Source organism: Suricata suricatta, chromosome 3 (assembly GCF_006229205.1).
Source record: "Suricata suricatta isolate VVHF042 chromosome 3, meerkat_22Aug2017_6uvM2_HiC, whole genome shotgun sequence".
Classification (NCBI taxonomy): Eukaryota; Metazoa; Chordata; class Mammalia; order Carnivora; family Herpestidae; genus Suricata; species Suricata suricatta.
In genome coordinates, this window is record NC_043702.1 from 67,124,219 (window position 1) to 67,141,195 (window position 16,977).

Below are 16,977 nucleotides of genomic sequence, written 5' to 3' on the forward strand. Positions count from 1 at the left end.
GCTGCGGGATGGGGCTGGAGGTAGCTCTTTGGGAAAGATACCAAGTACTTTATTCACTGGTAGTTTGAGATGATGTGGGGGAAGGCAAGCCCAAGTGACCATCAGTCTATCAGAGTCACGTGAAGTTAGTAAATGCACGAAGAAGAATGCTGAGTTAGAAGATACATTTAATCCTAGGAGTGATTTGCATTCTGTAACCTTTTCTTTTTATGTGCGGATAACAAGGTTTTTATGAGAGTGAACACCTGGTAATACCTGAGCCACTGAACAATCTCAAGAACTAAAAATTGGTAATCAAACCTAACTTTCTACAGTCATTATGCTCTTCCTCAAGGGAAAAAAAAGAAGTTACTTCGTGATATTCAGATGAACTCACAGAGGAGTGAAAATCATGCCACTAAATTGGATTTCCCACTTCATGGCTATATTAAGACAGGTTAGAACTGGGACCCAAATACTTAAGTAACAAGTATGTTCTCTTGTGACTTCTTTTGCATCTGGGTAAATTAACATGCCCCTTTGTGTGGTGTGATAGTGTAGATAAGTTTCTGGATTTATAACAAACTTCTCTGTCAGGGCTCTGTAAAATAAATTCAAAATATCTTCAGAATAACAGACAGAATTAAACAATATAACATAGAGAAACCAGTAAACTGTTTATCATGGATAAGGAAGGGGTGATATTAATCAATATCCTAACTTATTTTGTATCTCATAAATTATGAATCAGAATATAATATACCTATAATAAAAAAGAATATTTGGCACAATTTAATCCTCCTCCTATGATTTGAAAGGCAGAGTAAGTATATAAAATTCAGTGTGATAAATGATGAGTGGGACACTTGGGTGGCTCAGTCAGCTAAGCATCCAACTTTGGCTCAGGTCATGATCTCATGGTTGGTGAGTTTGAGCCCCACATCAGGCTCTGCTGACAGCACAAAGCCCACTTCAGATCTTCTATGCCCTCTTTGTCTGTCTGACCCTCCCCCACTCTTTCTCTCTGTCTCTGTCTCTGTCTCTCTCTCTGTCTCAAAAATAAATAGACATTTAAAAATAAGTTAATAAACAGAAATGATTTATCTACATAAGTTCCAATTAATATAGTTTCATTATATAAACATTGGACTATATTGTTTACTCTATTAGTACTAAAAATTCTATCACCAATTAGTTATGAATATTTTCTGGTTGTATTTTCTGAATGTATTTTCAGGTTTTATTCTAGCAATGAATTTGAAGGCTACCCTGGAAGAAGAAATATCTATAGGTAATTTATGTCAATTCATTCTAGTATTTGCATACATTAATATTTGAATGAAAATCTGTCAGAGTCCTTTGGATATATAGAATATTTTTAAAGCAGAACTGTAATAAAATAATATACAAATTAGATAAAACATTTAGAGCATACTGTACACATCGTCAGTATAAAATATACATCCCCAAAATACTAGCTAACTCAAAATATCTTCAGAAAGATAAGTCAAGGAATTCTAATGCTGACAAAAACATGATACTAAATACTTCAACTAAATTTAAGAGGTAATTGAGGATGCTCACTCACTTGGCGGACATTAATTAAGTCCCTACTGTGTACCAGGTATTGCTTTACTCCCATATTATGTGATTTCTTTTAACATGGTTCACCTTGGCATAAGCCTATTAGATTGGAGAACATTCTTCTCTGTTCCCAAATTAATGTTTAAGTTGGTCCAGCTGTGCCCTTGGAAATTGGAATGGTACCTTCACCCCACTAACCATTAAAAAAAGGAGAGGGGAAAATGGTCCCCCCAATATCCCTTTCTGGATATAGAAGTAAAAGTTATAGCTACCATGGGCTGATACTCTGCTATATGCCAGCATTTTTATCTGCTTTACATATGTAATTTCATTTAATCCCTACAACTTCAGGAGGTAGGCAATATTGCTGCAGCCAGAATTTGTAGCTGAGCATACTGACCTAGCCCCTTACTGTTAACTGCCTACCAAATAGTTCCAAGATTACACCATAATGTTAACTATAACCAAGGAAATAAGAAATGTTCCCTCTGCTGCATTCCTCTGCTCCCTCCTGGATCATGACTTCTTATCTGTTGGGAAGAATCCCTCTATGGTGCCAGCAATGTCTCTGGCTCATGCCCAAGGCAAAGTCAAGGGCAGCAGTGAAAAGAACACTGCAGCATCCAGAGATTATTTTACCAGTCACAACAGACTCTGACCCTGACCCCTGTTGGCATCATACCATCTAGTCTGCCCCAAGTGAGATTCTTATTATGAAGGTTTGGGGTAAGGTCTGGTAGTCTGTATATTCAAACCAACCACCTCCTTCAGGAGCCATGCAGAAGGCTCTACTGGGGAGAGGGCGGACCCATCCTGGTAGATACGTGTTGGCTTGTGTAGGAATGCCAGTGGTGAAGCATTCCCAGGAAGAGTTTCTCTGAACCCAAACTTCCTTCCGAAAGGAATGAAAGGCACAGGAGGCACTAAAATCTGTTTTTTTTTAATTTCCAATTTGCTCATTACTAATTTCCCATTCCAGATATATGATAAGAACAGCGACCCTTTTCTTGGTGAGACTGCCAGTTTTCCTTGCATGTTTTACATGGGATTACAAAAAGAGAGACGGGAAAATGAAGAACTATGCATTGCCAACCACTTTGTAAGATGTGAGAGATGAATGGCTATGGGAAGTGGTTACCTCACTCCCATTCAAGGTGTTAGATCTTTCTCCCACCTCAGAGAAACCGGAGGGCTTCTCCCTCAGGCCTTGTGCCTCTTCAAGCAAAGATGATCGAAAATCAGGCTACATCAAAATACAGTAATTCCCCTTCACTTTAAATGATATTGGCAAGAGAAAAATAGAGTGGGTTTGATGTCAATATGTAAATTAGTCATTTTACATGGAGTAGTACATTTTGATAAATACAATCTCAAAATTTCAGCTTAGTTTTATTTTCATTTTCCTCTAGAATTAGCATTGGAAGCTATCCTCCAAGCAAAAAGTGCATTACTTGCCATCTAAGGAAAGAAAGGTGCCAATATTACACAGCAAGTTTCAGTGACTACGCCAAGTACTATGCACTTGTCTGCTATGGTAGGTAATGCGCCTAACACAAACTCTACCACCCCACTGCCAATGTGGTCGCCCTCCTCACCACTATCCTCTGATCAATCTTAACCACAGGTTACTGAGTACCTTTCATATGCAGTGATCTTACCTATGTTATCTTACCTGATGCTTAAGGGGAAAAAATGATAAGAAGATCAGAGAGCATTATTATCTCTTTTTTTTTTTTTTGCAGTTGAGGAAATAGAATAACTTGCAAAAGGTCCACACTCTGGCAAGCATTAGAGTTAGGACGCGACTAAGAATCTATTGACTGTAAATCCCAAGCTCATACCTACCACCTGCCACAACACCATAATGTTCTATGCAAATGCCATATACCAGCTACCACAGCAGGACTCGAACAATAGTATTAAAAGGAACATTCTCTGTTAAAATGGTTGCTGGACATCGGCCCCATTTGCCTGGAAGAATGTCAAACTCTTAGAGCTAGGAGGAAGAATAAAATCCTAGAAATCTGGGGTCCTTCTTTTAGAGGCCAATAATTCTTTGGACTATTGTTTCAGTGAGGATGGAAAATAAACTTTGGTCACCCAGAATGTCCTTTCTAAATTTGGGAAACATAAGCATTTATTCAAATATTAAAAAGTCATGGGTAATAAAATACACTAAATACTTCCTGGTATTTTAGGCCATCTGTACATTTAGCTAATAATTTCTATCCAAAATATGTTATTTTGTACATAACATCTTATCTATACCTTGAACATAATGATCAGCGATGAAACAGGTCAGGTTGGGCATCAGTAGATCAATGAAATATGTTGGGGTCTTGGTAGGCATCTTGGGGATTTGGGAAATGGATTTGGGAAATACCTACTTTCTATTCTCTGTCCCATCCCCATAATTAATCCCTGAGCTTCCCTGGTGAGGAACAGCAAAAAGATATTATTACAAAATGCACACCACCCTACTGTGTTTGGTATCCACTCCCAGGGGAAGGCAGCTCAGAGAACAAAAGGAATCTTTGCCTGATGGAGATCCCTGACCAGTTGCAGAAGAGCCCAGGCTCTTTACTTCCCAGAAGGAAGACTGCCCTGACATGCCATTTTCCTCACCCTGAACCAGAGCCCTAACTCATCTGACTGTGGAAATGAATAAGCATTTTTCCCCCAAATGCTCCCTTTAAGATGGCACAAGATGTCTGTTTGTTACAACTATTTTCCCAAAATGTTGGGTCAATGACATCTTTGAAAAGCCAAGGATTTGTTGTTCATAGTCATACGTGCTGAATATGGTTATGGTACTTAAAGGTATATATATTAAATGTCCTTCTCAGATGATATGCAACATTTTTCAACCCAAGCTATGTATTTATGCAAAACATATCGAAAGTTTACATGCCAGGCATGTAGTAACATTGAATTAAGTAGATGATTCTACTGAGTCATCTGTTTGTCTTTCCCTCCTGAAGGCAGAGTCTGCTTTCCTTTAATCTTTACACTCATAAGGCCAAGAAAAATGGCTAATGCATAATAATTATGTGTAATGAATGTATAATGCAAAATTCTTGAATGAACATAGGTATTAAAGAAGATCCAAGCATTACTACCTTTTGCACAGGCTAACAAAAACTTTTTCTTATGCTAATATATTTACTGATAAATCCATCAGTGACCCTACACTTGCATACATTCATTTGTGTTTATATGCATTCTGCATTTGTATAATGCTTCAACCCTTTCTGAAAGCACTATACCAGTTTTTATATCATTTTATCTTCCTAATGTTTGCTCAAGTCTGAGTGCCCACTGAAAATATAAGGAAGCAAAGACTAAGCTCTCCTCAAAAGTTGGTGGAAGAGTCCTTTCTAGAACTTGAATCGCCTGACTTTTCCACACTCACTCTTGCTCGGCAGTATGGTAATTTCCCATTTAGCAAAAAATATACTGTGTGGGAAGCATCACATCGTCTGGTGTTTTTGAAGCTCCAGTAAAATGAGTCACTGAGCCATCATAAGAAAAACCTTGAAATCTTTCCCTTTAGGACTAAGAGTAAAGCCTCATTATGTAACTTCAAACTCTCCAAGAGAGATGGTGAGTAAATCCCAGATAATAGGATTAAATAGGTGAAAATCCTCTTCATGATGCTGTTGGAACAAAAGTAATGCAAAGGGGGAGGATTCCAGACAATTGATGCTTCTATGCCACTGTGACCATGTGCTCAGACCATTTGTATCTAGGGCAGCCAGTTATTAGTTAGTGCCATAATTTGGCCAGAAAGGATATGCTAGTTGTCACTACTGGAATTGCATACCTGTGAAAATTCCATGGGATGGGTGCTGGTTGAGTCAAGTCAACAAATTCGGATTCATGTTTCATTTCCTTACATTCTGACCAAAAATATAATATGCCTTTGTCCCTTCTAATAACCTTGAAGAAAAGTTGGCCAAAATGACAATCTCTGAAATTAAATTCTATAACATTTTGTCACTCCACACCATAGAGAACTTTTTTTTTGAGGGAGTCTAAGAAATAATATCTCTTCTCCTCACTCTCAAGTTAGACTAAAGGATCTAGAAGGAAATTAAGATATTTAGCTTTATTACCTTAAAGGTTAACTGGAAAACGTGGTTAAATGAGTAAAGCTTCCTAATGTTGTACCTCAAAACTACAACGACACAAATATGGGTATGACTGGACAGCCACTGGCTGCCCCATGGGGCCCGGCACTATCCTATTTAGAAAACAAGGACCAGACAAGAGCAGGCAGAATGATGCCAGGAACAAAGCAGAAGAAGTTACTTAAATGTAGGTCTTCTCAGAATTCATCAAAAAGGTCACCCCCCTCCTCTGTTTGCCTGGGATGCAGGGTGCTGCCCAAACGATGTTCCACAAAGAAGGAAGAAGTATCAGAGGTGCAAACGAAGCTCTCTCCCCGACCTCCGTGTGGTTTCTTTTAACACATTAACTGCCCGAGCAAATTTACCTTTTAAAAGTATATTTCCAGATATTATTTTAACTTACAGTTTAAGTAAGTGAGAGACAATTAGTGTTCAATTGTTTGTAGGTCTTGTTAAAATGGCCAGCTTCTCCACAGAAGCCCCGAGCTCCATGCTGGAATATGGAGTGGACACTGGTGTGCCACCCAGAACCTCCCTCTTCAGGATGGGGCCCCACATTCTGCCAGCTGCTGAGAGCTCCCAGCTGAGCTCCTGGCCTGGGGCATGCCTCGCACCCAATGACTTCTCCAGCCTGGGGGGTAAAAGCCAGCCCTGCTAGTACATGGAGACCACTCTGCAGGCCATCCATCCCCAGAGCTCCCTGTGGGGCTGGCTGAGTTCTGTGTTTGACTACACTGAAGCCCACCTTCCCCCACTGCCTCATCCCTCCTAAGCCTCCTTGGGAATTGAGCATCCTAATAGTATCCCCAGAAGAACTTCTGGCTAACCAAATCCCTGCTGGGTCTGTTTCCCAGGGAATGTGACCTGCCACAGCACAGATTCTGTATCAATTTATTTCTGCATTTATTAATTATGAGGGGGGGAGAATAGGCTGAGTTCTACCCACCAGAATAAACTGAACATTGAACCAAGAAGCCAGACTGAAAGTATCATCTGGGTCCTGGTGAAAGTTATTGGATAATAAAGACACAGCTAACACTAGCCCATACTGCATGATGTCTTCTCAGAAGGCCAGTTGTCACAGCAGTTTCTGCGGTCCATTCCTGTAACTAGATTTGGACTATTCAGGATCACTCCCGGTAAAGCGCACCAGTGACTATTCTCTCACATCTCTTCTTTGGGCTCTGATTCCTTGTGTTACTTGAACTTAACTTAGAAGGTGGTATTTTTTTTCCTCTCTGGGGAAAAAAAATCGCTGTAGAATTAAAAGATGTAGTTGAACTTGACACTAACCACAAATATGACCAGCGGTTCTTATTGGAAACTCAGTGTTTATTTTAAAGCTAAAGCATGTTTTTGTTTTCATCTTGTGCACAGGCCCAGGCCTCCCCATTTCCACCCTTCATGACGGCCACACTGATCAAGGTACGCTTTTGCATGCTGTGGTCTAAAGAAACCCTGAATGTCAGTGACATCACACTAAAGGGAGCAAGAATGTTTCCCCACACCAACAAGGGAGACTGTGATGGACTCCTGTTATCATAAAGCTTATTGTTACATAGATACGGATATTCTTTGAGTCAAACTGGACCCTGCGAAATTTAACAATTATTTTCAGTAAGAACCTGGCATAACATGGATGGGTTATATCACAGGGATTCATCCTGTCTTCCCCACACAGCCTCATAAAAAAACACAGCAGCTTAGCACTGGAAGGAAATTTAGGATACTTAGCACAACCTCCCTCCCAAATCAGAATTTCTGCTTTTTTTGTAACATCCCAAACTGGAGACAAATTCCAGATATAAGTCCAGTTCAAAACAGAGGGTGACTATCACGCTGGCTTTTTTGTTTTAACAGCTACATCACAGTGTTGCTACATATGAAAGCCCTGAAATTTAGAGGCTTTTCCCATTTTCAACCATGATCAAGATAGTCCTCCTCCATCCCGTATTTGTGGTATAGGTTAAAAATAGTCACAGACCAGAGATGACCATCTTCGCTCTCGGCAGAGTTATCCAAGTGTGTGATCGCCCATGCTCTCCCGGCCATTCCCCGTTGTCTTCTGATTTACTATTAAACAACATTTAGGTTGAAGTTGATGGAGACTAGGGACAATGAGGGACTTGAGCACTCGTGCCCGCGATCCTGATCCCTGAACAGCTTTGAGGACAAGTCAGGAAACTCCTTTGGGATTAGTTTGGCTGCCAGCACAATGACTCAGTATAATAGGTAAAAATATGGCAATGAGGAAAAACAGTCACTTCAGGAGCTCTGGACAGGACGACATTGTAGTACAGGGACTAAATATTTAGTTTCATTTTGAATTTTTTTTTAACCTTGTGTCTAATAATGAAATACTTTTAAGAATAAGCAATTGTATTTCTCAATATGGCTCAACCTTGAGTAAAGGCCTTTTTAAAGCAATACTACATTCAAATCTGTAATTTTTTGCTTTAGTGGAAATTCCCATAAGTGTATGATTTCCATTTTATCATGACTGCTAAAGATCAGCTTCCCTTTTTGCAGAGCATGAATTTTCCACTCTCTTGTTATCCTTCTCCTATTGCTATAGACATTGATTTCTGAGTGTTATTACTATACCCAATACTTACAAATTAGGTGCAGTGTTCATGTCATATGTATTACATGTTTTCTAACTCTCTTAATAGAACACAAATTTTTTTAGAGCACAGTTATGCAAGCTTGCCTAGTGATGAAATTCTTCAGATATTTATCATAAAGACAGATTCTTAGGCCCTTCCCAGAAATTCAAGTTCAGTACATCTTTGATCAGACTAGAGACTCTGTATCTTTAATAAATCCCCAGATATATTTTGGAGCTGCTTTTTAGAACTAATGCTGTGTGTTCTATTCATTTGTAGTTTTTGTTTTGTTGTGTTGTACTTTTACCCATTTTCCATTGCATTTGGTGCCAGAAATCTTTATTCAACATCTGTTTATTAAGCACCTATCACATTAATCCAGGCACTGTGCTGGATACTAGATACTAAAAAATGAACAGTTATTGGGTGAGATATGGTCCCTTCCCTCAAGGAAATAATAGATCAGTGGGGAATGCAAACATGTGAATGGGCAATACCATGGGGTAGAGGTTCAGCTAGGGGGATAGACCATGAAAGCATATAGGCAGGGCACAGTATTGGGGCTTTGGAGATTTGGAAATGTCACATAAAGATAGATACGTCAAACTGGAAATCCACAAATATGCAGGAGGTATTAATGCTGCTTGTATGTGTGGCTTGGTCAGGTGGATTGATATTCATGTTTTTTACTGGAAGAGGGATTCACAGCAGAGAGAATGTTTTTGTGGAGATGATCTTATTTTTTTAATGTTGAGCTAAGGCACTGTGATGACATCCAAGCGAAGCTGTCCATAGTGACAAAGCTTTGGATCTGGACATCACGGGATCAGTTTGGACTGAAGATGAGGAACACAAAGTCATTACTTTGTGAAATATATGGTTACTAAGGCCATGGAAGTGGGTGAGACCGCAGAGTAGGGAAAATGAGGGTGGGCGAGGTAGTAGAAAGTGAGCCTAGAATAAAACTGTGCAGAATACCAACACGAGAAATGGGAAGAAAAAAATAAGCCTGGAAAGAAGACCGAGGACTAGAACGAGGACAACCTTGGGAATATGGCACCATAGAAGGCAAGGGAGGAGAGGGACTCAGGAAAGAGGGAGTGTTCACCTGCCTCAAGCGCTGCAGAGAGTGAAGCGAGAGCTGCTCTAAATCTATGAATTTAGCAAGAGGGGAATTAACATTGTCTTGGTCAGAGCACTTTGAAAGGGACAGAGGAGGTGGCAGCCAGAATGAAGCAAATTTGGGCCTACATAGGAGGTAAGTAAAAAGACCGTATTTTCAATAGGTCTGACTGAGGAGAGGAAGAAAGGGGGATGGCTGGAAGCAGTTGGTCGAGGTTTAGTTTTGTTTTTGAAAGATAATAAACATTTGAGCACGGTTAAATGCTGATGGAAGAAATTACAAGGCCAAAGAGATTGAAGACATAAAGGAGGGGAGTCCGCAAGCGGTTGGGAAAAGATGGAGTCCAGAGACAGGTGCAGAGAGTCATCTCTGGCATTGTGCTGAGCAAGAATGAAGAAATTACTAATGTGATTGTATGAAAGTCTGTAGATATGGCAGAAAACAGTGCAATGGCTTCATTTTATCTGCCAAGTGGGGGAGAGCCATTTGAAAATAACATAGTTCCTGAACCACATGCTTTAGAAACCCAGAAGAGTTGGCCCTTGATGTAGTCCAGTTAAGGCTTAGTTGTTTCAGGCACATCAGGTTACCTAACTGACCGAATGACCTCACTCAGCAGCTTTTCCACAGATTCTTCACATAATTTAATTAAGGAGCAACATATAGTAGTTTATGTCATTGAAACAAAAATTTCTTACATGATCCAACCTTTTTCTTTCTTTATTTCATCATAAGAGTCCACAAATAAATAGAGAGCCCATCCCACATACTTATCCTATACTAGGTACTGAGTATACAGTGATGAGTGAAATAAGTTTGAAAGGTGGGGTCTGGACTGTAACACTTTTCTCACATTATTGGTTTTTAATGCAAAGCCACACAGAGAAGCCCAGTCAGCACCCTCCAACCACAGTCCTATGAAATCCCATTTTGCTCCAAGGGGTGGGAAAATTGCCAAGTTACCAAGTGTATAAATGCTTCTCTGTACTATGGAACATTAATAAGATTATAAATTAAATTTGACATTCAGTAAGTCTTGAATCAGGAAAGTTCAATAGCGAGGCAAATGGAGGAGTCAAAGTCTAACCAACCTGGCAACACTTGTGTATGGTCTTCCCGTACCTGTTGATAAAATGATAAATATAAATAGGCAAATAATAAATATAATAATAACTAAGATATAAAAACATAAATAAGCAATTGTAACACAGTCTCTGTGACTCCACACAGTATTCCCTTTATTCACGTACAGAGCCCACACAAAGAGAATGAAGAGTTGTCTCCATTATACTTAGACTTGTATATCTGTTTTTTGTATTTTTTGTTTTTTTGTTTTTTAGTTTTAGCTTTTAAGATGCCACAAGTATCTCTTTCCTGATGGATTATCCAAAGTTAAAATGAAATTTATTATGTATCTTATACAACTCATACCAAAACATCTATACTTGTTCTAAGATTAAATATAACATGTTGGAACAAAATGCCATGAGTATATGAAAACTGAGAGTTACAAGGGAAGTGGCTTGGCAAACTTAGTGTAGTTACAAGTACTCCTCCAGTTCCCTCTCTTCAGGGACCACTTTTTAAAAAGGCACAAAAACAAGAAGTTCACAGGATGTCTTTTGTAAAAACTGCCATCTCAGAAGTCATCCAGACCTTCTTTTAAAAAATAAATCTACAAACTCCACATGCTACATGAAAGTCTAACTTTTCTTTAGAAGATAGCCAGTATCAATTCCAGTTCAAAATAGAACTTGCAAAAAGCCCTCTATTGCTAGAAACCCATTTGCATATATCACCAAACTACAGCTTCAGGAGATCAATGCATTGTTCAGTTTCAAAGATTAAAGTGTGAAACATAATTAATCTCACATATGAATATCAGTTTTTGAGAAGATCTTTTAAGGTGAAAGACATAAAGAGATCATAGTGTTTATATTGTTATTTTACTGAGGTGTATAACCACCTCGAGGGAAATGATATGCAGGAATATAATGTGCAATAGTTCAATTACAAAACAAATCACATATGAATTAAGCAGAGCAGGAAAAGATTAAAAACAAACATACATTTTAAAAAATCACAGAAATAATATTTGTTTTTACACACTGAAAATTCTAAAAACAAACTTTGTAACTATATAATTATTTTAATTTGAAATTTCAGCAACATAGGTTTTGCTTCTACTTTTTTTTTCTTAGTAGATGATAAAACAAGTCACCTTCTCAGATCATACATAGTTTCATGTTAGAAAAGTTATAGATGGGAAAATATGGTGAATAAACATTGCTGCCCTTGTGATTCTGCTCATAATGTTTCAGATGCCTTGAGGATCAGAATACAGAAGGCAATGATTGATGTCCTCATAGACTCATACCTGCTTTAAAGGCTGGGTTAAAAATATGCTTGTCAGTATGAAACTTGCTATACTGTTCCTTATACAGTTTCAATTTCATCCATATAAAAACTGAAGGAACTTTAAGAAAAGTACTTTCGTATAGAAATGCTGTTAACTAAAAACGAACATTTTGTTTTTTTAAGAAATTAAAATCCTGGAAGATAACAAAAAATTGGAAAATGCTTTGAAAAATATCCAGCTGCCTAAGGAAGAAATTAAGAAACTTGAAGTGGATGAAATTAGTAAGAGCTTTAAAATACTTCTCATTTACAAAGATGAAACTGAATACTTACCTTGCTTTTAAAAAAATTATAGGGTAAATATTATAGTACAAACATTACAGTATGAAAAGATCATAACTCAAACAATCATTACTATAATAGGGTTTCACAAAATGTCTTTCATATGTTTGTAAATAGAGTTGATCTTATACTTTTCTATAGCTCCATTTCAACACTGATATTTTTAAAAAGTTTATCTAATTTTAATTTTAGTATATGTGCTTCTAGGTAAACATTAAGTCAAGATTTCTAGTAATTTATAAATTTGACTAAAATATATAATAAAATCAGCTTAAGGCAAATTCTTGATTCTTTATAATTTACTAGTTATGAATTGATTTCATGTTATGTTGTAATAAGGGAAAATAAGTAATGACATTAGTAGAATAAAGGTTTTTCTTTTCTTTTTCCAAGCTTTATGGTACAAGATGATTCTTCCTCCTCAATTTGACAGATCAAAGAAGTATCCCCTGCTAATTCAAGTGTATGTAATATTTTCTTTGGTGTAAAAACTATTTACTGAAAATATGTTAAATTAAATACACATTTATGAGATAGAATGAACCATTCTCCTTGGTAACAGTTCCTATTGATGCTGTTTTTATATATTCCTCAACTAATCAGAGTAAATAAAATATGGCTATTTAAAATAGATTGAGGAAGTTTGGGGATTTTAGATGGACTGTCTTGCATTTGCTGTCTTGAATTTCCTTTGTATGGCAAATTGCCGAATGTGTCAGAATACCTTTGAGATAGAGAAATCGCAGCCAAAAAATATTGTAAATCATCTTAATGTCTTATGTAAGTGAGTTAGAAATGAAATAAGGGAATGGAATACATTTAGTGGAATCACACCCAAAATCAGTGCTGACCTACACACAATTTGCTTAAAACACCATGCATTTTTTTTAGTATATCTTATGCCTGCTTTTAGCAAGTGGCAGGTGGCAGAAATGACGAAAAACCCACACATATTCCTTGAAATGCCAACCCTAGATGTATCCGTTTTGGGGAATAGGAGAGGCTGTGTCCCAAAACAACTTCCTTGTAGCAAACCTCTGGGAAAAGCCTGGTCCTCTCTTGATTTTGAGCCAGTTCTAATGCCACTGTTATTGAAATTTTATCATACAAATGTACTGGGAAACACTAAAGGCAATTCTTAGCTACGATGAGAAGTTGAGTTTTACAAAGGAATCCAAGATTCTTTTTTTTTTTTTCCTTTAGGTACGGTGGTCCCTGTAGTCAGAGCGTAAGGTCTGTATTTGCCATTAGTTGGATTTCTTATCTTGCAAGTAAGGAAGGGATAGTCATTGCCTTGGTGGATGGCCGAGGAACAGCTTTCCAAGGGGACAAACTTCTGTATGCAGTGTATCGAAAGCTGGGTGTTTATGAAGTTGAGGACCAGATCACAGCTGTCAGGTGAGCACCTTCTCATTCAAACAGAAATTGACGTGCAACAGAAGTCATGCAATCACTGTTGGGTTTCTCCATCTTTGATGATTTAGTTCTTTTTGTCTGTTTTCCTAACTTCCTCTCAAGTTAACATTAATCTTAAAGAGATATTTTTGCCCAATATGAGAAAATAAAATACTGCTAGACAAGAACTAATAAGTGTGTAGAAACATGATTTATAGTGATAAATGACAAATACTCTCAGTGTTTCAGTTGCTCTGATCCCTTCCGTTCATTCACATGGCTCACAACCGGCAAAAAAAAATTGTTTAATTCTAAAGATGATCTATAAGAAACCAAACATCTGAATTTGCTCAAACATTGTGGATTCTACCTCATTCATTTAGAAATGTCTCAAGATTTTCTCAGCACTCTACACTTATAGATACTAGGCATTCTTTTGTAATTAAGCTAGCTGTGAAGTTTAGCTGTGTGAGTATGAAAGTGTTTTTCTGTTTCATTTGACAAAAAAACCATTTTATGTAATACAAATTATATTATGAAAACATTCATGGGGAAGGCAGGCCCCTAATCTGAGTTCTTCCCAACTACATTCTCAACCATAACTTATGTCTCCATCATCGTTTCTGAAACAAAAAAATATAGTCATCAAAAACTGTTGTTAATTTGGAAACACAGTGCAGGATTCTTCTGAATATTTCTCGATAGTTGTTGGGTTCTGCTATTATGTTGTGAGTATGTGAAGTTAGAGAACAGTAGTTTGTAAATGTAAAAGCCAGTGCAGGCCAATGGCAGCCTTAGTCAGTGGATGTATAATGTGTGCGTAATGGCTTAAGGTCAGACATTGTTTCACTACAAAGAGCAATTTAGAAAATTCATTGGTACATTCCCCTTATCATCTTAGTGTTACTGATAGTTACTGATTTCAATATAGCATACACAATGAGGATTGTATTTAACAGCAAAGAGGCAGCCCAGACAACACTTTTCTGTGTTTTTGTGTCTAATCAAAGCAGAAGAGTTTAGACTCACAAGTAATTATTTTTAAAAATAGAAAAGTAATCATAACCCATATGTTTTCAAATTCCTCTTCCATTCTGTGAACAGTAATATACACACACTTCTATAACATAAAATATTCAATTAAAAACAGTCTATTGAATAAAATCTGACAAACGAATAAGTAGGTCATTAAATAACACTATGCAACCTGTAGGTGTTATTCACAAATAATTTCTGGGAGGCTCCATCTTTCTTGCTAATCCAGATTATTTGGCCTGTGTGCTATTAGCCTATTTAAGATCATCTTCTGGCTGATGGAGAAACATAGAAGAGAGGACTCAAATAAAAATCCACCACAAGAACATGAAGACTGTGGTGTGCCTCGATGGAAATACAAACACCACTGTTAGTTTTATAGACCTAATTCTTCGAGGATATTTTGGGCACTGCTGGTCACATCTATTTTTATTTAAACCATGCATTAAACACCAAGGATGTGCAACCCTGGCATCACATCAAAAGACAGATGTAGATTATACCTCATCTGTAATTCTATCGGATCTTTTCCAAAGCTGGCGGAGCTAAACAGTTGTTGAAAAACAAACTGTGCAGCAGCAGCAGTTCATCATTCCAAACTACAGATAACAACAAAATGCATCATTATGGTTTTTGCATTTATTTGCCACCAAAATTGCAGCATTTGAATTTAAGAATACCTCAAGAAACAGAGCAGATAGCTTCTTATCGTGTTTACTGGATGGGATGAAAATTTAAACCTGAATCCCATGTACAGGCCTTAAGAAAAATTGTTATTTCTGCTGTTCAATATGTAGGACGTGAAGCCACAAATTGTACCAATCTTCACAATAATATAAATGTCTTTGGCATTTAGAATTGAAGATAGACCAGAGGCAGTTATTGGCTACCTTTACCTTCTCTGAGCCATTTTTAGGATGGAATCTAAAGAAAGTCTTCCTGCTATAGAGCAGGCATATGTTCACTCATTTGCTCAGCCATTCAACAACAGATCAAATATTAATGTATGCCATTGCCATCCACCCTGTATGAAATGGTGCAATTTTTATAATCTCTACTTACAATCTTTGTAAAATGGATAAACCCCTGGCACTCTGAAGGGACAGCATTGCCATTAGATGGAACTTTTAATAAACACCCTAGTGAGCAAGGGGAGGCTGTGTGGCCTGTGCAAAGCACGTACACAGCAGTGGAGACGCCAGTTGGGGCTGGTCTGGCTTTGCTTGAAAGCATCATTCTGCAAAAGTGAAAGGGAAGCCTTGGAACCCGATGCTCTGAGAAAACAAAAGCTAAAAAGGATAGATTTATAATGATGATCCTGGGAATAATTCAGCCATATGTCTGCCAAGAAGTGTTTTAGGAATCAGACACTGAATGTCTGACATGGGAATTGGGATTGTAATCCCTTTATGGTGGCCCTCAAATTACCTTCTTACAAAAGAATGAAATGTATCCCATTTAATCTCATATAAAATGCAATCTGGGCAAACCATAAGAGATGCTTAAGTACAGAGAACAAACTGAGGGTTGATGGGGATTGAAGGGGAGAGGGGAAAATGGGTGATGGGCACTGAGGAGGGCACTTGTTGGGATGAGCGCTGGGTGTTGTATGTAAGCGATGAACCACAGGAATCTACCCCCAAAACCAAGAGCACACTGTACACACTGCATTTTAGCCAATTTGACAATAAATTATATTAAAAAATAAAAGATAAGTAAAATGCAATCTGGCTAAATGTTTTACATACCAAAAGAGAATCATGTGTACTTATTTGGAAATAAGGGTAAAGGCTAGGGTCAATAAAGAGATTTAAACAAAACAGACGAAGCAAAGCAGAGTTTAAAAAAAAGCCATACAATCTCACAACTTTACACAAAAGAGAGTGCTTCAGAGGAGGTGCTTGTGAGGTCAAAGCTCACATGACACTGAGAACTGCTTTCAGCAGGCTTCTCTGCAAATGGTATATATGTAGGTCCCATGAAACTTCATAATTTATAGGATCAGTTCTACTAATTTGGGGTATATTTGGCACTTTTGACATGCCCACAATTTAAAATTTTTATATAACTTGAAGGTTAGTGGTGAGAAAAATATATCATAATATTATACATGCCATCAACAAGAACATTTCCAAAATGGGATAATAATTGATCCTTAGGCTTCCAAATTGACCTTGGGAATAGGGCCATTTTTTTTTAGAGAAAAGTTGTAAAGTTCCGTGCAGCCTCGCATTTTCATTTGTTCCTCACATTTTTCTTCATTTAACCACATTATCAAAAGTATTTCTGATAACCTCCTGGAAAGCACGTCAGAATTTGGAGATAAATTTTATGGAGCCTTGTTGGCCTTAAAGTGCTCAGGTTATCTAGCTAACCTTTAACCTAGTCCTGCCACATTAAGTGTTAATGTTTCATTTCCATGTTA

The 16,977-nt window shown here is 37.6% G+C and overlaps 1 protein-coding gene across 1 annotated transcript in view; it reads left to right on the forward strand.

The window, feature by feature from the left end:
* FAP (fibroblast activation protein alpha) overlaps window positions 1–16,977 on the forward strand; it is a 70,869-nt gene that overhangs the window by 40,315 nt on the left and 13,577 nt on the right. The window contains 6 exon segments of the mRNA XM_029932997.1: window positions 1,217–1,270; window positions 2,973–3,097; window positions 7,071–7,118; window positions 11,964–12,062; window positions 12,516–12,585; window positions 13,326–13,520. Coding sequence (XP_029788857.1) covers window positions 1,217–1,270; window positions 2,973–3,097; window positions 7,071–7,118; window positions 11,964–12,062; window positions 12,516–12,585; window positions 13,326–13,520 — 591 coding nt within the window.